This window comes from Muntiacus reevesi, chromosome 1, assembly GCF_963930625.1.
Source record: "Muntiacus reevesi chromosome 1, mMunRee1.1, whole genome shotgun sequence".
Taxonomy (NCBI): Eukaryota; Metazoa; Chordata; class Mammalia; order Artiodactyla; family Cervidae; genus Muntiacus; species Muntiacus reevesi.
The window spans coordinates 229,292,417-229,313,251 of record NC_089249.1 but is presented as its reverse complement, the minus strand read 5'-3'; the positions used below and the strand labels follow the sequence as shown (position 1 = coordinate 229,313,251).

Below are 20,835 nucleotides of genomic sequence, written 5' to 3'. Positions count from 1 at the left end.
AGTGGTGCAACATAGTTCATTTAAAGCACAGGAGATTAGAACCACTGCCTATATGTATCTGTGGTTTCTTGGGTAAGATTTGAGGGAGGAGTGTGCTTACATGGGTGGAAGCAAACATGCCTACTAGTTTTAAAGGTTAGAAGTTCCCTGAAAGGATTTTATAATATAGTACTTTCACTGTTGCTTATATACACTCAACACATATGCATATACAAATGTGCAGTTTCCTACCCTCTTTCAGTGTATATTAAAAAATACTTCAACCTTTAGAATATTTTTTGAGTTCCTCTTACAAATTCTTAGCAAGTAATTGGCACTGCTTTTCTTGGCTCTGATAAGCACAGCATAATGCCTTGACATAATAAGATGAACTCTGGAATCAGTGAATATGAATTTGAACTCTAACTCTGCCACATACTATCACCTTGGGTAAATTACTTAGTGTCTCTAAGCCTGAATATACTTTTCTATAAAATAGCAACAACAGCAGGGTTGATGGATAAGGACAGTAAATAACCCTCTTATTTCCTGTTTAAGTATGGAATCAACTGAAAGTTGGGCATATTGATATGAAAATTTAAAATATATTTTACTGTTATTACTGGTGAAGATTAGGTTGAAAGATGTGTCTTAGGTGTGCAGCAGTAATAATGATTTCTAATACTGATCCAGAGTTAAGTTACCCAGCAAATCTCTGGAAGTTTGGGACAAGCACAGGTCTCTCTCTGCAGAGGCAGGGAGAGCATATCTGTCAAGTTTATGAGGAAAATGTGTACCTTCTGCAAGCAGGCAGATCCTGGTAGAGTGGCAGGGGCCAAGCCATAGTTCCTTTTTCTAAACACACCAGTCAGAAGTCTTCCTGAGAGTAGATTGAGGAGGCCAGGATGGATAGCTGGTGAAAACTGGAGGTGAAGAGAATCAGCACTTCTTCCTTCTTACAGGAAGTACCTACCTCATAACATGATACATACAAGTCACTTGGTGGCTGGCACACATTAGCTACTTGGTAAATGCAAGGTTTTGTTACTTCATATGGTGGATGCTTAGTAACTATTTACTGATGGAGCATTTTGCCACAACATGCTTCTAAGATAAAAGTTCCCTTTTAATTGGGAAGAAAATAAAGGTACACAATTGTACGAAACTAACACAACAAACACCTGTGTACTCATCACTCAGAGCTAACAAATGTTAGCATACTGTGATGTTTGTTTATTTTTGTTTGTTTTTTTACTTGCTTTGTAACTTGCCTCTGGCTCTACATTAGTTTCGTTCCCACTAACTAGGAGAAACTACTATGAGCTGTTAGGTATAACTTTCCAAGCCATGTTTCATAACATCCTGTAATCAACAAATGACATTATATTGTTCATGGCTTTAAGTAACTTGCCTTTTTTTGAGTTCTCTTCACACTGGTAAATATATGTAATTTATTCAGTTTACTGTAGGCTATTCTATAAGGACATGTAACTTTCTGTATTTTATTCAGAGCATCCATTGTTGATAGCTTTAGTATATACATGTAAATATGGTCAAGGGACCCAATGACTCCTTTCACATGTAGCATAAATACAGACATTGTTAAGGCTAGTCAGTGGGCTCAAGGATGCGAGTGCCAACAGGTTGGTGAGATCTCCTGCTCTCACTTCCTAATGGCCATGGATTCTGTGGTGAAGTCATCTCCTAAAATAGCTGGGCGGGATTGAAGGTGGGAGGAGAAGGGGATGACAAAGGATGATATGGTTGGATGGTATCACCGATGCAATGGACATGAGTTTGAGTAGGTTCTGGGAGTTGGTGATGGACAGGGAAGCCTGGTGTGCTGCAGTCTTTGGGGTTGCAAAAGTCAGACACGACTGAGTGACTTGGCTGAAACTAGCTGGCCTCTGCCAGTGTTTCAGAAATGGAGATCACATGTCCTTCACAGAGCCAGAATCAGAATTGATGGGAAAGGAAGCGCAGATCATAATGGGAACCCAGGATTCCCGATTCTAATTTCTAACCACTTTTACTCTGAAAGAAATGAGGATTCCTATCCCATGGTTGGATACTTCCAGTAGTTGGGTCCTCTAATATTTGTGGTCCTTTTATTATAAAATTATAAACCCCTAAACACCAACTCTTTGAGTGAAGAGGTAAAGTGACTTCTAAGTGGCCTTGTGTCTGGAAATTGAAGGAAGGGCAAAAGAAAAACCACCCTTTGAATCATATTTGCAAAGAGAAGTGTGCCAAGTGCTCTTTATTACTCCAGTGTCGTTATAAATTTAATTGGTCTTATGTCAGCTACTTAGATCAGAGCTAATAGCATGTTCAACTCCTTTCTGTTTGTACCAGTTCCATGGTAACTTGGGTGGGTGTGGAGTTGGGACAAGTGGCAGCTGCAACGTCTGGTCTGTGGAGTGATTTCATCATGATATGAGCCCCTTTATCAGCCTGATGGAGAAGTGTCACTGGGCAATGTGACCTGACCTCTCAGTGCCCTCAGAGCAATGAGCCAAGGCCTTGGGCTGCTTGTCTGACCTAGAGGGTTAGCTCAGAGTTAGAGAGCAGTGATTTCTTGGTGATATGAACAGGTGTAACTATCAGTTTCCCTTTTCTCTTTCTGAGTAAAAACAAAGCTGAGGTTTTTTAAAAGCTTTATAAAATAACCCTTTGGTGTTAGAGTGAGTTTGTAGTTCTCTGGTTCTGCCCTGTGATGACCTGTACAAATCAGCAGAGGAGGTGCCCATGAGTCATGCATCTGTGCTTTAGTGGCTTTGAGCTCTTACTTGTTTTCACTGTCTCCTGGTCCTTTAATGGGTTTCCGGTTGCCGTATCTCTATTTTTTTAGTTGTATAAATATGTTACTCGATTGGAAAGTAATATTGTGATCACATAGAAGTTTCCTTGCCTTTGTTTGTCCATAGTCTCTCCCAGAGTACCTTATAAACTCATGAAATGTTAATGCTTCTGCTGATAACATTAATTTTCAGAAATTAATACGTCAGTTTATTTTATCCTGCCTGGTTTGTGTATGTGTTACTGTCAGCCTCTGGGTGGAGTAAAGACTAATTTGCTCTGAAAATAATTCATTCGGAACTTGCATTGCCATGCCTGTTTTTAAACACAGCCTTACTACTGTCTAATTCTAGAACATGTTCATCACCTCCCAGAAGAAACCTGTTAATCATTAAGCATTTGCTTCCCATTTCCCCTTCCCCCAGCACCTGGTAATCATTCATCTATTTTCTGTCTCTGTAGATTTGCCTGTTCTGGATGTTCATATAAATGGATCACACAGTATGTGGCTTTCTGAGTCTGGCTGCTTTCACTTAGCTTAGTGTTTTCAAAGTTCATCTGTTATAACATGTATCAGTACTTCTTTCCTTTTATGCTGAATAATATTCAATTATATGGATATACCACATTTAGTTTATCTGCTTATCAACTGATGGACATTTGGGTGGTTCCTACTTTTGGGCTATTATGAGTAATGCTGCTAACAGTCACAGGTTTCTGGTACTACACCTGTCTTCCTTTTTCTTACTTGAATATACACCTGGGAGTAGAATTGCTGGGTCTTACCATAATTTTGTCTTTTCAGTTTCTTGAGTAGCTACTAAACTTTTCCATAGCAGCTGTATCATTTTACATTTCCCACCATCATATATGAGGGTTCTGATTTCTCTGTGTCTTCATTAACGCTTATTTTCCATTTTTGATTGTAACCATATTAGTGGGTGTAAAATAGTATCACACTGTGATTTTGTTTCCGTTTCCCCAGTGAGTAATGATGCTGAACATCTTTTCATGTGCTAATTGGCCACTAATATATCTTCCTTGGAGAAATGTCTACTCGAGGGTCCCTTGCTTGTTTTTTAACTGGGTTCTGTACCTTTTGTTGTTGAGTTGTAAGAAAATATAAATTCTTAACTTGCTTGGAGCAAAGAGTAGAATCAGACCGACTTCTGGCTTTTGCCACACATATTTGCATGTTAGTCTTGCCACCACGGGTGAGTCAGGTACACCTCCACTTCTAAGAATGCAAGGTGTTGCCCTCACTTCCGCTCTCAGAGGGCACACCTTTGTTCACCTACCCCTTTACCATGCCTACAGGCCAAACTCCATAGTAAACACTGCTGATTTGATCCTCTTGCAAGAGGGCAAACTAAAGACAAACTGAAATAGTAAAACTTGTTTTATTTGCTCATTTGGAAGACTTGTAGAGTATCGATTGTCCTGTTGATAGGTCAGGCTTTCTGACCCTGAAAAAGCAGAAGAAGCTAATGCATATTAGAAAATTTCCTCTTGTAAAACTTGTTTTCATGAGACTTATGTACTGTGTACATTTATTTCTCAAATATGATGAAACTTAGAATAATGTTCTAGTTGGGCTCTAATTTTTAGGGTTTTTTGGTTTGTTTATTTTAGAAAGGAATCAGAGACCCCAGGGTTGTGATATTGGTAGTTGTCTTTGCCCATCCTTTTTCTGATCTCTTTGCTGCAGGCCCTGAATCAAATATTTACCATGTTTAATATACTGTTAGGAGATTTGTACAACACACAGTTCTCAGTTGTGGCATTGCGTGATCTCTGAAGGATATTTTCTTTGTGTATTTATTTCCTGAATATAGCAATTCAGCCCTTCTAATAATTTCCTTGGGTGTAGAGTATACTGATAGTCTACCACTCTTGTGTTAGACCTGTGTGAAGCCCAGTGTCTCCTTTGAAGTTAAGAGGTAAAATTAATTTGTCCTGACACTTAGTGTACTCTTAGGGCTTATCTGTGACAATTAAAATATCCGGTGGTTTCCCTTCATGAAGTTTTAGGGTCAGGTCTCAAAGAGCTATAGACTTTTAATTTTTATTTTCAGTTTTTATGGCTGTGCTGCTTGGCTTGTGGGATCTTAGTTGCTCGGCCAGGGATTGTACCCGGGCCCTCAGCAGTGAGAGCGAGGAGTCCTAACCACTGGACTGCCAGGAAATTTCCTAGGCATTTTAAAGCTAGAAGATATTCCAGAGGCCACTTGATGGAGCACTCTCCCCTCCACTGCCCTCAACATTTCTGATGTGTTGTCGTGGTTCCTACTGGAACACATCCAGTGATTTCTAATCATCTTATCCTTTTTTCCTGAACCACTCTTCTCTTGGTTTTTGTGAAAGAGCGCCCCTCCTTTTCAGTTACTTGCTGGTTCCGCTTCTTCCTTTCATTCTTCCTAAATGTTGACTTCCTATAAGGCTAAGTCCTTTTATTCTGAATTCTTTCTCTAAGAATTCCAATCATTCTCATGGCTTCAAGTACCTATATGTAAACTTGTATCTCTAGCCCAGACTTCTGTGAACTTCAGGGATGCAATCTAGTTTTCTTTTCACATCTCACTTAGATGTTTCACAAGTAACCTTAAACTCAACATGTCTAAAACCAAACTTACTATCTTTCCTTCCAAACCTGATCCCCTTGGGAAGTATTCTTGACACCCCCCCCCCCCACTTCTGATTAATAATGAAGGTTATGGTGAAGTCCTCTGATAGCTTTTTCTCTTAAATATTTCTTAAATCTGTGCTTCTCTAGCTCCATTGCCACCACTAAGATACTGTCATCTCTTTCTAAGATTATTGCAATGGCTTCCTAATAGGTTTCTCAGCATTCCCACTTGTATTCTCTAACCGAGTGCTTCCCAACCCTTTTCACATCACAGCACCTAGAGAACAGTATTTGCATAGTTCACCGGGATACGTGGACAAAGGGTGCTCAAGGTGGAGGCAACTGCCCAGGGGAGGTGGGGGGCCCTTTGGCTACTCCAGGGACTAAAGGGATCAATATCATGGATACATCTATTACCCTTTCATTACTCACCAGGCTTTCTGCAGGAAGCCTAGCTCTAGCTCATTCTCTGTGTTGCAGCCAGAGTAGTTTTTGTTTCCAGTGGAAATTTGATTTTTGTCACTCTGGCTTAAGACCCAGTGGCTTTTCATCATCTTTAAGATCTTTAATATGACTTCTGACCCTCTGTGATCTGACTCAACCTCACCAGCCTCATCCTTCTGTATTATCTGTCCCTCCCTCCCCCTTCAGTACTTCAGCCTCACTTGCTCTCATTTAGTTCAGACATGTCTTGCTTCATTCGACCTTTGCACATGCTGCTCCATTTGCCTGGAATTGCTCTCTCCCCCTGCTAACCTCTCCACTTAATTTCTATTCATCCTTCATAGCTTATTCAAAAGTGCTTCTGTGATTTCCTTGATTATACCAGGTGTTTCCTGTATTAACAGGCTCAGACACTCAGTCGTGTCCAAATCTTTGCGACCCTTTGGACCGTAGTCCGCCAAGTTCCTCTGTCCATGGGATTTCCCAGACAATACTGGAGTGGGTTACTAATTTCCTCCTTCAGGGAATCTTCCCAAGCCAGGAATCGAACTCACATCTCCTGCTTTGCAGGCAGATTCTTCACTGCTAAGCCATCAGGGAAGCTCTCTTAGACACTGTGCTTTCCCCCAGAGCCCTTGTTGGAATGGTAATTAAATGTCTGTATGTCCTGCAACAGTGTAATCTGTGAATAAGTGTGTGACTTGCTCACTGCTCTAATCCCAGTGCTCTTCAGGCATAGCATGTATTGAGTGCCCAGTAAATGTTGGTTAAATTATGTGTCACTTCTTAGTACTGAGGATGAAGGTTTAATCACATCAGAGAAGATCCCTGCTTTTATGAAAATCATATTCAGATATAGACAATGACAGTATAAGCAAGAAGACAATACAAGCAAGAAAATACGTAGTAAAGTGATATTTTAGAGAACTGTTGGTCAGGCCTCTCAGAAAAGAGGAAATTTCAGCTGAGGTCTGCATGAGAGGAAACAGGCAGCCACTTAAAAGTATCCAAAAGAAGAACATTCCAGGTGGAGGGCACAGATGATACAAATGTCTTGTTAGAAAACATTTAGAATTGTTTAAGCAAGTGAGAACAGAAAAGAGTTGTAATAAGGTTGGAGTGATGTGGACCAAATGATGCAGGGCATTATTTCCTGGGTTGAAGAGTTCAGATCTTATTTGAAGTGTAATGGGAAGACATTCAAGGGTTTTGAGCAGAAAGTAACCCTGATTTACTTGTTAAAATATCCATGACAAACATCCAGGCGAGGATAATAGAGGCGGCTAGGATGGTAGCAATGGTGCTGGATAGAAAGAAGAGGATGGTTTGGGGATATCTTTGGAAGTAAGTTAAGACTGATGGGTGGATGAAAGGAGGGATTTTGGGGTTCAAGGAAAAGAGAAGAATTAGTGGCTTCTGTATTTTTTTGTTTCTCTGGTTTTTAAATTGAGCAATTGAATGTATAAATCAATTGTGCTTATTTTAGACATGTTAATTTTGGGTTTGACAAACAGGAAGATATGTTTTATAAGCAATTTGATGTGTAAATCTGGAATTAAGGGGAGTCTGAGTTGGAGATACAGATTTGGGAGTCATGATGATGTTTAAAGCTGAGAGTAGATGAGGGTTTCTAAGAGAGAGTGATGAAGAGAAGAGAAGTTAAGGACAACTTCCCAGAAAATACCAACATTTTGAAGTTGAACAGAGAAGTAGTCAGCAAAAGAGAACTTAGAAGGAGTAGCCAGTAATGTAGGAGAAAGATAGGAGTGTGGTATCGTGAAAGCTAAGAGAGGAAGTTATTTCAAGAATTGTGTTGAATGCTGTTGAGTAAGAATGAACAGGTTGAGTAAGAAGAGAACAGAAAGTAACCACTGCTTTGGGTAACATAGAGATCATCGGTGACCTGGACTTCAGTCAGTTCAATTGAGTATATGGGAAGTGTGATTGGAGAGGTTTGAAGAGATAATGGGAGGTGAGGAAATGATGGCAGCTGCTGAACAGTTAGTCCAGGAGGTTTTGCAAGACGGAGAGGAGAGAAAGGAGACAGTACTTACAGGGGAATGTGAGGTCAAGAAAAGTGTGGATGTGTGTTGTGTGTGTGATTTGCCTTACCAATAGTTACCTTGCAGAGAAAGAGAAGTTGAAGATTAAGAAGAAAGAAAAAGGATAACTGGGAGTGAAAATTTTGCAAAGGGGATGGATTCAATGGCCAAGTGGAATTGTGTTTTTATAAAAACAGAGACACTCTGTCCATTTTAACATGGAGAAAGAAGAGAGTATATGTATAGGTGTAGGTCAGGTGGTGGATTTGGCAGTGAAAAAGATAATTCTCAGATTGCTTTTGTTTCCTCTGAGCTGGGAATGAGAGAGGAAGAGAGAGTAGAGGAAATCTGAGGAGACAGGAGGGCATGAAATAGTTATTTGGGAGAGCAAAGAAGTTAATACGTTAAGGAACTTTAATAGAGCTTCTGGACACTGGTGAGTGTCTGAAATTCATGGTCTTGAATTTAAGTGAAACTGTGTACCACAGTTTCGTGTTTTTCTCCAGCTACTTTCAGCTAGTCAGGTACAAATGTGGAGTAGATGGATGGTTGGATTAGCTTGGGTTGTTAGTATTTTGCTAGGAAAGTGCAACAGAGGGAGAGAGGGAGCAAAAGGAAGTTTAGAAGGGGAATAAATATAAATGGTGGACTGTGGACGCTGAGCTGGGTGGGAGGGGAGAAAGTCCTGGAAGCAGAATGGATAATGAAAAACTTGTTGAGTGATGAGGTTGAAGAAGTGCTGGAGGGAGAGTTATCAGATCAAAATGACCTGGAAAAATATGAAGTGGTGGTGGTGAAATTGAAATTCTGGAGGAGGTACAGTTACTGGTGTCAGTATCTCTGGGGTATGACTGGGCTGGTGACTCAGGTGGGGTAAAGTAAAAACTGTGAGGGGAGAGAAGGTCATAGTATTGAATGGATCATCTCCACTCTTGTTGAAGTCACCTTGAGCAGTGCAGTTGTGGTGGAGAGGGAGACGGTGAACCATTGATGAATGAGGGGCCGCACCCAGACTACTGGTAGATTGCAGCAGCAGGGAGGGGAGAAGAGGATGGCGCACTATGATGCCACAAACTTCAAGGACGAGGGATTTTGGAGGAAAAAAGAGAAGATGGTTTGGCAGTAAACTTGATGAATGAATGGAAGGGTGGATGGATGGAAATTTATGCTTTTATTAGGCAGCTTCATTGAAAGTTAAAATCTCTGCTTGCTGGATTCAGTTCTACCTTGTAAGGCTCCCTCTTTTTTGAAAGAAGAGAAGTTGGCAAACCTTGCTGGCTAGATCTGGCTGGCTTCTTGTTTTTGTGTTTTTAGAACACAGCTAGCCCATCTGTTTACACTTTAAAATTTTTTCCTTTTTGGCTGTGCTGGGTCTTTGTTGCTGTGCTCAGACTTTCTTTAGTTGTGATGAGTGGCAACTACTCTAGTTGTGGTGCCTGGGCTTCTCATTGTGGTGGCTTCTCTTGTTGGGAGCACCAGCTCTGGAGTGTGTGGGCTTCCGTAGTTGTGGCGCACCGGCTTGGTTGCCCATCAGCATGTGGGATCTTCCCGGCCCAGGGATTCTTAACCACTGGGCCACTGGGAAGTCCTGTTTACACATTTTTTATGTTGCATTTTGCACTACAGTGGCAGAGTTGAGTAGCTGTGACAGAGGTAGTTCCACAAAGCCTAAAATATTTACTCTCTGGCCCTTTATTGAAGGAGTTTGCTGGAGTCCATTTTTGAAGGAGGTTCTCAAACTTCAGTGTGCAACAGAAGCACCTGGAGGGCTTGTGAAAACAGATTGCCAGGCTCCATCTCTAGAGGTACTGATTCAGTAGGTCTGGGTTGGGACCTAAGAACGTGGATTTCTAATAAGTTCCCAGGTGTTAATGGTGCTGCTGGTCAGGGGACCATACTTCAAGAGCTGTTGTTTTAGGTATTTAAGTTAGTGATTGGATTCCTTCTCCCTTTAATACTCTTTGAGCCAAGTTCCCTACCTTCATTAGCTATATACCTCTTAACATGATTATTGTCTTATCTTACCCCTTTAAGGTTGGTGCCTGTGAACATAATGATTCTTTGGTTAAAGCTTGATATCTGCCACATGCATTGGAACAGGTGCCCGACCTTGCTCTTCAGTTAACCTGTGAGCTTGTTTTCTTTGTTGCTCGTATTGTCTAATGTACTGGTCTTTCTCTGAGACTTAAATGAAACTGATGTGGTAGGGAGAGTAATAATAGGTAGAGATCACAAACTTTAGGTGGACTAAAATGCTAATGAATGTCATTGTTTGGAGGAAATATGACCCCTTTCCTCCCCCTGCCTCCACCCTGGTATAACTCTGCTCTAAGGAACTTTAGTAGAGCAGAGTTTTGTTTTGCCTTGGGTAGATTGAGCCGTATGATCATAGGTGGGATAGGGGAGTCTGGCCTCATATGGTAGCTGTGTTAGAATCTCTTTAGGAAGAGAACATCTGGGAGAAAAAAAAGGTCATTGCTCAACTGATCCAAGTCTTTTGTTCCTGTCTTTCAGCAGAGGAACTTTTGAAAGGTGTCTTGAAAGCAGTTTCTAAAAGATAAGGAGACAGTAACCACTTCTTAGGTTTCTCTTTATTCTCTTGTTCCACACCTAAAATTGCTTTCTTTAAGCTCATCTCCCAGCCATACGAAGTTCAGCAGTTACCTTGCAGCCTAGTTGTTTCCTTATGGTGAAGTAGATAAATCCAGATGAGTTCACAAGTGGACATGTGTCCTTGGATCACTTATCTCTTATCTTCAAGTTCCTGGTCAGGTTTGGCCTGCCCTTTCTGCCTCTGGTGCTCCTCACCCACGCAGACTCTCGTTGCACTTGCACTTTCAGAGCTCTGCCCATCCCGGTCTCATTTCCCTTTCTGACTTCTCTCATTGTGCCCTTGCGTTGCCGTGTTTTTCTCTTCTTCCTCTTGTTTCCCTGTCCTCCTCACATTTTACCCCTTCTGCCAAAACATGCCTCCTCAGCCTCAGATGCTGGCCTCTTGTTAAATTTCCCCATTATGGGCATCCGGCCCCCTCTGACCATTTTATTCTTCCATGAACTGAGAGAACAGGAGAATCATTGAAGCTCTTGAGTTTTTAATTTGGTATTGTCTAAATCCTCATTTGATAAGTTGGAAAATAAAATGGGAGAGAGGAAAAAACTTTTCTATACCCCAAGGTAAGACAGACAGGAAAAGCATTAATTTCGAGAAAGAGAGGAAAACAGTGTTCCTAAGAAAAGTCTGTAGAGATAATGTCACAAGATGCATTACCTCAGGAGTCTATTTGAGAGATTGTGTCATGTCAGAAAAGTTCTAGGGGACTTGAGCCTCTTTCCTTTGTGAGAGGATGAGAATGAAACTCCAGGTCCTTAGTCTGACTCCCGGAAAGAAGAACTTCACGCTGATGAGCAAGAAGGCCAACAATGTCATTTCCCTGGCCGTGCTGAGCCCCACAGGAAATCTCAGAATTTTGCGTCAGGACAAGGCCCACAAGAATGTTGCTGTGCCCAGAGCCCTGTGGTTTGATGCCACTAGAGAATTTCCTATGGAAAGTGTTCTGAGGGAGCACTCTTTAAGGCAGAAAGGTGCTGCAGTGAGGCCAGCAGATGCCTTCCCAGGACTCGGGATGGAAGGTGGGGGTTGAAAATGCCTCCTAGAGTTTCCACAGCAGTCATTATCCCCTTGTCATGCACAGCAGCCTTGACACTGACATCACGTGGAGCCTTTCTCAAGGATTTCTGACTCCAGGATGCGGGAAATGGGGATGGTTTGTATTATGGTTTCACAAGTTGACCAGTTAAAGCATAAGGGCTTTGACCCATACGTAGGGCCTGTTCATGGGAGCAAGGTTTTGATGTCCGCGTCAGCATCAGTGAGGTCTGAGTTTTAAACCTGTGCATTTCTAGAGGCAGAGGTTAGAGGGCAATGCCAGAAACTGAAAACCACCTTGAAGGAGAATGTTCATTTTCTGCCGTTGCTTCCTCTGCTGGGTAGTCCTCTTTCATGCAGATTGGGAGGGAAACTGAAATGGAGTGTGCATACAAGGAAATCAGAAATGCCTCATTTCCCGTGATAAATGCACTTATTCAACTACTGAGTTCCTGTTATAAACCAGCCATTCTTCTAGACACTGGGACTCTGTCATGAGCAGAGTCTTGCCGTCAAGAACCATGTCTTCTCATAGGGAAGACAGACATACACATACACCCCTTCAGGTGGATAGGTACTAAGGAGTGAGGAGAATAGAGTATGGAGCTACATGTGATCATGAAGACCTTTCCCATAGGTGACATTTGATAAAGACCTGAAGGACATGAAGGAACAAATACTGTGGATATCTGGGGAAGAAAGTCCCTACCCAGAACCACAGGCAAAGGACAGGCAGGAGCATGGCTGGTGGATTGGTGGGATGGCTTGGAGGCCAGTGGGCTGGAGCCGAAGTGAGAGAGGGAGACACGGGAAGGGAGATCAGAGAGTCAGCTTAGAGCAGGACTATTACATGGCTTTTTGAAAGGCTTTTGCCTCTTGAGAGAGATGGGAGGCCTTTGAAAGATGACTCTGGCTGCTGTGAAGAAACTGAAGGGCTTGGTCAAGGAGAGAAGAAAGGAGACCACTTAGGAAGCTCTTGATTAAGGTCAGAGTCTGGAGATATTTTGAGATAGCACTAGCAGGATTTGTTGTTTGATTGGCTGTCAGGTGTGAAAGAAAGAAAATTCAAGGATGACACTGAAGTTTTTGCCTTGAGTTGCAAGAATGGAGTTACTTACAGGAATGGGGAAGAGCCAGGTCCACATGGTTTCTGGTTTGACTAATGGTTTTAAACTGGAGATTTAAGGAAGAGAAGGTTTAATTTAATCATTGGTTCCTTAATTTTCTCCTTTCTCTCTGATGGTCTCATTTGTATTTAGGTCAATTCTACAACAGTTATTTCTGAGGTAAGTACAACTCCAGCATTCTCACTTTTAGGGATCCTTACCTAAGCCTCTATGATTCAGTGTGGGTGAAAGGTATGGGTCCAAAAGAACCTTGGGATAAACTCTGTCTCTGGGATAGGGCCGCATAACAAGTTACCAGAAACTGGGTGGTCTTAAACAACAGAAATTGATTTTTTTTTTTTTTGCAGTTCTGGAAGGTAAAAGTCTAAAATCAAGGTGTTGCAGGGCCACGCTCCATGTGAAGGGTTTAGGGAAGACTCCTTCCTGCTGTCTAGCTGACGGTGGTTGTGGGCCGTCCTCGGCCTTCCTTCTCTTGGAGATGCATCCCCCCCACTCTCTGCATGACATTTCCCCTGGGTGTATCCCTTAGTCCTAGTGTGCCCTCATCTTAACTTGGTTACATCTGCAAAGACCCTGTTTCCGAATAAGGTCACATTGACACATACCAGGGGTCAGGACTTCATGTCTTTTCGTGAGACAATTCAACCCACATCCTGTGCTTTGGTACAGGCTTGACTGTGAGGGTCTTCTGGGCTTAGGTGTGTTTGAGAATGAGACAACTGAAATAGAGTTGGAGAGCAGGACTATGCTAGAGATGCCCCATCTGTTGGGATGAAAAAAAAATTATTTAATGTCCAGTAAGTCTGTTTAAACTGAAGATAGACAAGTTCGTTTTACATTATTTTGAAGCTTGAAGACTTTAGGATATGCAGTAGTAAAAACCACGAAAAAGTAATGAAACTGGAAGTGGAAAATGGAAGGAAGAGATGTGGCAGAATAAAGAATTTTAAAGCTGAGAGTTACAACCTGGATTTGATTGTCCAGAGGCTGGGGCCGTAGGAAGAAAGGCTCTTGCTGATATTCCAGTTTGATGGTTTTGCTCGCTGGGGCAGCAAGTGGGTGGACATGAAATGCAGCACACCTGGATCCTGAGCTCTGGCTGAACTGCAGGGCTAGAACCCCACTTGCTCCCCTCGCCTCTTCCTTGGATTCCTTACCGGGCTGGGACCCAAAAGGTGCCCAGGTGGCGTATGGCGCTCACTCTCTAGCTGCTGTGCAACACCTAGTACATGTACGTTCTTCAGTGGTGTGTCAGAAGTTACTAGTGTTTGCCTTTTTACTCACCACGAGTAAATCGAACGATTGTTTATCAGAGGAAGTTTAAGTTCCCACTCTGATATCACAGTGATAGGACTGTACCAGGTTTAGTGGTGTACCAGATTTTCTTGGCAGTAACACGCACTTGTGGCCATAGAATCACCATGGTCACTAGGAGTTTTTTGTGGAACTCTTGTTCTTTTGTAAGGAATTGAGTGCAGGTTGAAGGGATGGGAGATGGGCAAAGAGACAGGGCTCTTCCCGGCCTTCAAGAAATTTGAAGTTCGGAGACAAACAGGAACCAGAAGTTCACATAAGAACTGTGAAGATAAAGATTTGTGGGATTAGCAGATGCAGACTGTTACACATAGGATGGATAAATGGTGGGTCCTGCTGTGTAGAGCAGGGACCTGTGTTCCATGCCCTGTGAGGGACATGGTGGGGGGAATGTGAAAGAGAACATATATGTGTGTACTGAGTCCTTTTGCCATGCAGTGGAAATTGGCACAGCACTTTGAATCAACTATACTTAAAATTGTGGATGCCTCAGCACACAGCACCTAAAGGAAACTATACTTGCCAGTGTATCATTTAATAAATGTTTGGACAGAGAGTGGGAGAAGTTAGAGGCAGGGGTATGGAGAAGGGGCACCAGAGAGGTTTCATGGTGAAGGCCCTGGGCAGTAGAAGCCCTCATTTCATTTTTTTGCTTCAGAGGTTGGGGATCAGTCCCCAAGCAAGGCCTGAGACCAGGCTGTTTACCCTGCCCTCCGCCGCCGCCCTTGCCTGGCTTCCCTGGGTCATCTGGGCACTTCAGCAGTCAAAACCCCCAGCTGCTGGGGTGAGGGAGGGGCACTGGGCTAGGGCTCTGCAATTCTGACTCTAGTGTGGCTCCATCCCATGCGCCCTGGCAGGGGATTATTTTGAGCATTCCCCAGAAAGGGAGACTTTCATGTCATGTCTGTTAAGTGGGAACGGAGCCACAAGTGTGTCCTCAGGGCAGGGACCAGTGGTGAAGCCACCATACTTCTGGGGTGACCACAGGGCAAATAACCTACAGACATCATTTCCTTTGACTAATCTTTCGTAATCCTGGTCCAGATGTGGCTCCTGAAAGTGAAGTTCTTTGTCTAAGTTGAGATTTTTAATTTAGGACCCAGATGGGGTAGGAGGTAAACTTCCAGAAGGTCTGTTTTACTCCGTGTGTCATTGTCCTGGATTCCTGGCAGGCAGTGGTTTCATTAGAAAAGCAGATTTCATCCTGACTCATCTGCCTCGGTGAGCCGTGTGATACAGCTTCTCAGTCCACGAGGCAGCCTGTCTCCTGTCGCGCTGGACAGAGTGGAGGGCACGCTGTCCGTTCTGCTGCAGCGACAGCTACAGGCGCCTGGCCTGGGCTGTGGAAAACCTTGAGAGACAGTCTGTTATGGGGCCAGAGCTTTGTCCTGGAATTTCCTGGCCTTTGTCTGTCTGGTGTAACTTCATGTACCACAACGCCTGTTTTTAGAGTCTGCTTCCTTCTGGGGAAGAGTGCTGTTGCTTCCCACAGAGCACTTCTGCTTCCGGAATTGAGAGACACCCTCCCTGGTGCCCAGGCGTCAGGGTGGGGGGATGCTCTGAGGCAGCTGTGTACACCTGGCTCTCAACAGACAGCAGGCTCCTGGAAGTCACTAGTCACAGAGAAGCCATAACCCTTGGCCATAAAAGCAGCATCTGTCAGCTTGGCACATTCACCCTGATCCTAACCCTTGTTTCCTTCTCATATTGCAGCAGAAAAAATCCTATCTGGAGCGGAGTGTGAAGGAAGCTGAGGACAATATCCGGGAGATGCTGATGGCGCGAAGGGCACAGTAGGCAGCCTCTCAGGAATCTCTTCTTTCTGATCCCTGCCATTCCTGGCGAGGAGCCTGTTTAGGGAAACTGCTCTGCCTGAGGGACACTTTATCTGGATGGTCTAGTAACCTTATGTTTTATGCATGGCCTGGAGCCCCTTTCAAATCTCATCCTTCTATGTTTTATCCTGGCTCTGCCTGCTACCCTTCTCCCCTGTGGTTGAATCATGAACTCCAGGGAAGGGAAGATGGGAGCCAGGACAGATAGGGGAGTTCTTCCGGGGCCTACTGCTGGTCACGCCGGTCAGACCAATAAAAGACATCTGTCCCACTCTGCTAAGTCTGCTTTTCTTGAGCTGGTGGATGAGAACAGAGGACCAGAGAGGCAAAGAGTGTCTCCACCTCACTCCTCCCTATTGCCTCTCCAGGGCTGTGGCCCTGCTCCTTCTGCACTGAAGCCTTGCCCTCTTTTTTCTGTTTCTGTTCCTCTAGGTAAACCCCTCAACTTCTGAGCCTCCATGTATCAGTAGTATGCAGATGAGGAAAAAAGGAGAGCAGGCATAGCTGAATATATGATCACAACAGTGGTACCTCAGTGGTAGTCTGCCTAGAGAGTCCTCGTGTCTGACTCTTTGCAGCTCCTATGGACTGCAGCACGCCAGGCACCTCTGTTCTCCAGTAGCCTGGAGTTTGCTCAAATTCAGGTCCATTGAGTTGGTTAAACAATAGCCATTATTAAAAACTAAATTTGTAAATTTACTATTATATTAAAAGTAAGGTTAATAATTATTAAGAACTTGTCCTTTCTGAATTACTTTACTAAATTTGACCATTATCTATTTTTGAGGCTGACAGTTTGTTGTGTCTGAATAGTGGAAATACAACCTAGCAATGTGAGCCTGACCTTCTCTTCCCGACTCCCATGTTCAAGATACCACGTTGGTAGCTTGAAATCAGCCATGGGGGTACCTACCGTTTACGCCACAGAAATCAGGTGACGATACAAAATCATGGCTTTTTGTTTTTAAAGAGAGAGATGGTAGTTAAATATTTTGTTTGTTTTTAAAGCAAGAGAAGTACTAGTTAAATATTTGTCAGCAACTGAAGAGGGAAAGTGGGCAGGCGCAGTTAGGCAGGGAGAGCTGTCAGCTGTGCCTCAGGACGGGCCGCTGAAGGAAAATGAGACTTGCTGCTGTGGCGGCCCAGCGCCACCCTGTGGCCAAAGCTGAGATGGATGGCCTGACCGGCTTGTTTGTATTTCACATCGTGACAGCTCTCTCCTCTCCTTGTGTGGCAACGGAGGGGGTAGGTTCTGGGAGGGCATAGTAGGAAAAGAAAAACTCAGGTCTGTCTGGCCCTGGGGCAGCCTTGGTTACCAGGACACCCTGCTCCAGGCTCAGGGAAGAAGCCAGTGTGGCTCCTTGGCAAGGCTGTCTCCGTGGGCCTGGGGAGAGAATGCTCGCTTGGCAAGGGCCCCGTGACCCGACTGGAAGACACCTGGCCTTGGGCCCTGCCTTCCTAGGAGCTGCCAGGATGACCAGGTAAATCAGCTTCCTCGTATACTGGTCAGTGGCTGAGAAATCCAGGGCTTAGTTTCTGTCTGGAACAACTGAGACAGTTGAGGCTTAGACAAATTTATTGAGACATACAGGATGTGAGCAGAGAAATCATTCAGTGGTATATTACATCAAACTTGAATATAGTTTTAAAATTATAAATATATATCTTATAACTAAGCCTTTGGCCAAAAAAATAAAGAGGAAAGTCATTTAGCTCATTTGTGAAAGGCCAATAAGAATGGATTTGAACATTAAAAAGATCAAGTCACTGGATTAAACAGCAGCAACCCCTGCTAATCTAGAATCCCACTGTGTTGAAGGTAGAAATGTCTGTGCAGAACTAGTCATTGATTTCAGCAATCAGAAGAGGCGGGGCAGGCACACTCGTGCGCAGTGGCGGCAGAGCTGGCAGGACAGGAGAGCCGGGCTGGTCAGGTGAGCATGTCCCAGAGACAGCAGCAACAGAGGGCTGTCCAGCAGGCTGTGAGGCAGGTGGATGTGCCCAGGTCATCCCTTCTTTGGTCTTCCACCACGTACACTGGAGGGGGAAGGGGACAGATGGTGAGGATGAACTCTAACAGTAACTTAACAGGAAACCCCAGGCCCTACAGGGCCAGCACCTCCCAGATCAGGGAGAGCTCCGGACAGCAGCCAGAGCCACTGAGCAGACCTCGTGATGAGCGCAGGAAGGCAGCTTAGGACTGTCCCTGTCCTGCTAAGGACAGTCATCCCTGCAGGAGGGCTGCACAGGGGAACCTCCACAGTGGCCTCACACCATGGCAGCCTGAGTTAAGAAAGGAATGTCCGTTGTGCTCTGGCCCGAATTGGCTAACCCTACTGGGTTTATAAACCAGGGAGCACTCTGTTCTGAATCTTACAGGGGAACTGGGGGTGGGGGGAGCTTCCTCAGATATACCTAAGCCATCTCCCAAGAGCAAGAGGGTAACTATAATCTAAAGGGGCTTTAGGCTTTAAAAGATTAATCAGGAATCTTGTTTTTTTCATACCTGACCAATGCAGAATGTACTCCAGCCTCTAAACTTTTGCACAAAGCAATGGAAGGCAGGATGAAAACCTGAGCAAATATGGCCGGAGCTTGGTACTCTTGTGTTTCCTCTGAATGGGGTAGGAACTTTTAAGCCCTGTCAGGGCTAAGTGCTCTATTAAGAGAGATCAGTGCTAAACAATCCCCAGATCAAGAAAGACCCCCAGCCGCCCTTTACTCATCAACTGACTTGTGGCTGACATCAACCTCACTTCTTGTTAGAATATCTGATGGTTGACTGTGGCCTCAAAGGATCTGCAGACACTTTTAAGAAAATCTCAAAACAGCCACCATCATCAAACTCAGTTATAAGCAGTAAGGATCTTAAATTTTTTTGCAAGTTCATGAATACATGAATCTTCTAAGTTAAACCAATCCTTGGGCAATCGTCTTTCAGTTCTATTTTTGTGTATCTGTTTTTATACCTCCTCGCTTGGCAGCTCCTCTCTCTGGAGCCTGGTATAGTAGCTAGAACACGCTGGGTAGTGTGAGCTTGTCCAAGTTCTGTTGTATCAGCTGCCCTCCCCAGAGATAGCCCTTTCCCTCCTCTCACGGCACAGGTCTAATCTCATCTGGCCCCACTCAGCGACACAGGAAAAGCTGTTCAGGGTCTGGGAGACAAGACCCACCACCAGGGGAGCCTAGTCAAGAAGAAGACAGCCTGATAAGGCACATGACCTGATTTAGTCCTAACAGTAACTATGCGGTGGATGTTCCCATTTCACAGGTAAGGAACTCAAGGCTCAGAGAGGTCAGGTGTCTTGGTCAAGCACAGCAACAGCCAGAGCAGGAATGTGAGTCCAGGCCCCAACTAAGACAGCAAAGGGACCAGGAGGAGCACAGTAGTGAATGGGCTCCAGGACAGTCCTCTCTCACCAGCCAGCGCCCACCCCACTCTGGGGTCACCAGAGCAGGAAAGCCCAGGTAGGGTGCCACCTGCCATTTCTGCCCAGATGACCGACCCAGGTTCCCAGCCTCCCCTGATCCTGCATGGGTAGCGCTGGACCAGGAAACCCAGGGCACAGTTGGCTGTGGATTCCCTTACCTAATCTCTTGTTGCATTCTCCTTGTCGGTGGACTGGCTCTGCTGCCCCAGGACAGAAAGGCTCCCTCCCCTGCAGAAGCAGCCTGTCGGACCCAGGGCTGGGCTCCTGTGTGCTGGGCCCTGCAGTCTCTCTCAAGCTGCCTTTATGGAGGTGCTCACTCCGTGCCCCAGTTCCGTGCTGAGGGCCTTCACAGCCCCACGGACACCTGTCTGCTCCCGGCTTCCCCACTGCCAGCCCTTCCTCCTGTCAGAACCATTGCCCCACAGGTAGCTTCATCAGGAAAACAAAGATGTCTCCGTCTTGCTTCCTCTGTCACCTTCCTCCTCTAGTCCATGTTTGTCCTAGCCAGGGCTTATTTCACATGACGTCCTCCACAGCCTGGTGCAGTGGAGAGACTGAGCTGATCACCCCCAGACAGTGGTTACAGAGGTTAGAAATAGTCAGTCTGGCTAAAAAAAAAAAAACAACAGAACTTCAAGCCCGAGGGCTGCGTCAGCCTTGATGGGGGTAGTTAGTGCTGTACCTACCTTAGAAACCCGGCCAGTTATTTCCCGGAGCACCAAGTCTTCCAAAGCCCTTATTATGACTTTTTCCTTTGCATTAGCTGAGGACAGAACCTATCCCCCCAGACTGTAGAGAAGATGGGGAGGGTGGACGAGTCTGTGTGGTCAAGTAGGTCTGGAGGTAGAAGTGAAGTGTTTGCCTTGCTTTTCTCCCCATCACCAAAGCAGGGATGACAGGCAGAATAAAGCTCTGAGGAAGACCTCACAGCACCCACTGTGGGCCCAGAAACTGCGTATTTTATACCCGAATCTTCTGGGTGCCCTGCCTCCCTGCGCGGTGGGAGGCGCTGCACCATCAGGGGGCCTGCCGCACTGCGGGGCTTCTGCCCCTCTGCCAGCTGTCCCCATCCCTGCCCTGCAGTGGTGCGCTCCCCTTCCCCCCGAGAGCTCCCATACCGCCCTAGCTCAGCAGTCAGGATGCAGCCGTGCTGCAGCCAGGACAGCCTCCCTGGGTACCTTAAGTCAGGGCACTGTACATACACCACAGCTTCGCGGGCCGTACTGGTTACCCAGCAGGAGCTGGGGCGCAGAGGATTCTAACGCAGGTGTTTCCACAGCCAGGCCACATGAGCCTTACTGGCAACGGGCCTGTACTGGCAAGCTGAGCATGGGGGTGGGGGTGGCAGGACCATGGTTATGTAAGATGTTAAACATTAAGGGAGGCTGGATCAAAAGTATACAGCAACTGTACTATTTCTGACTCATCTGTAAATCTACAGTTATTCAAAAATTAAAAAAAAAATTTTTTTTCTTTTAAAGGAAGGAACAACGGAGAGGGATCAAAAGTGCAATGGGAGCAGTCAGTGCCCAGTGAGGGGCAGAGGGTCTGGTGTCTGCAGGGGCTGCTCACACAGAGCTCCTACTTAGGGG

The 20,835-nt window shown here is 44.9% G+C and overlaps 1 protein-coding gene across 2 annotated transcripts in view; it reads left to right on the top strand.

The window, feature by feature from the left end:
- PFDN1 (prefoldin subunit 1) overlaps positions 1-17,531 on the top strand; it is a 76,008-nt gene extending 58,477 nt beyond the window's left edge. The window contains exon 4 of one of the 2 annotated variants that reach the window (XM_065918685.1): positions 15,691-17,531. In XM_065918685.1, coding sequence (XP_065774757.1) covers positions 15,691-15,774 — 84 coding nt within the window. In that variant the 3' untranslated portion in view covers positions 15,775-17,531. Of the gene's footprint in view, positions 1-12,795; positions 12,883-15,690 lie in introns of those variants that run through there. The other variant, XM_065918686.1, reaches the window with a different exon arrangement.
- Positions 17,532-20,835: the final 3,304 nt, after the last annotated feature.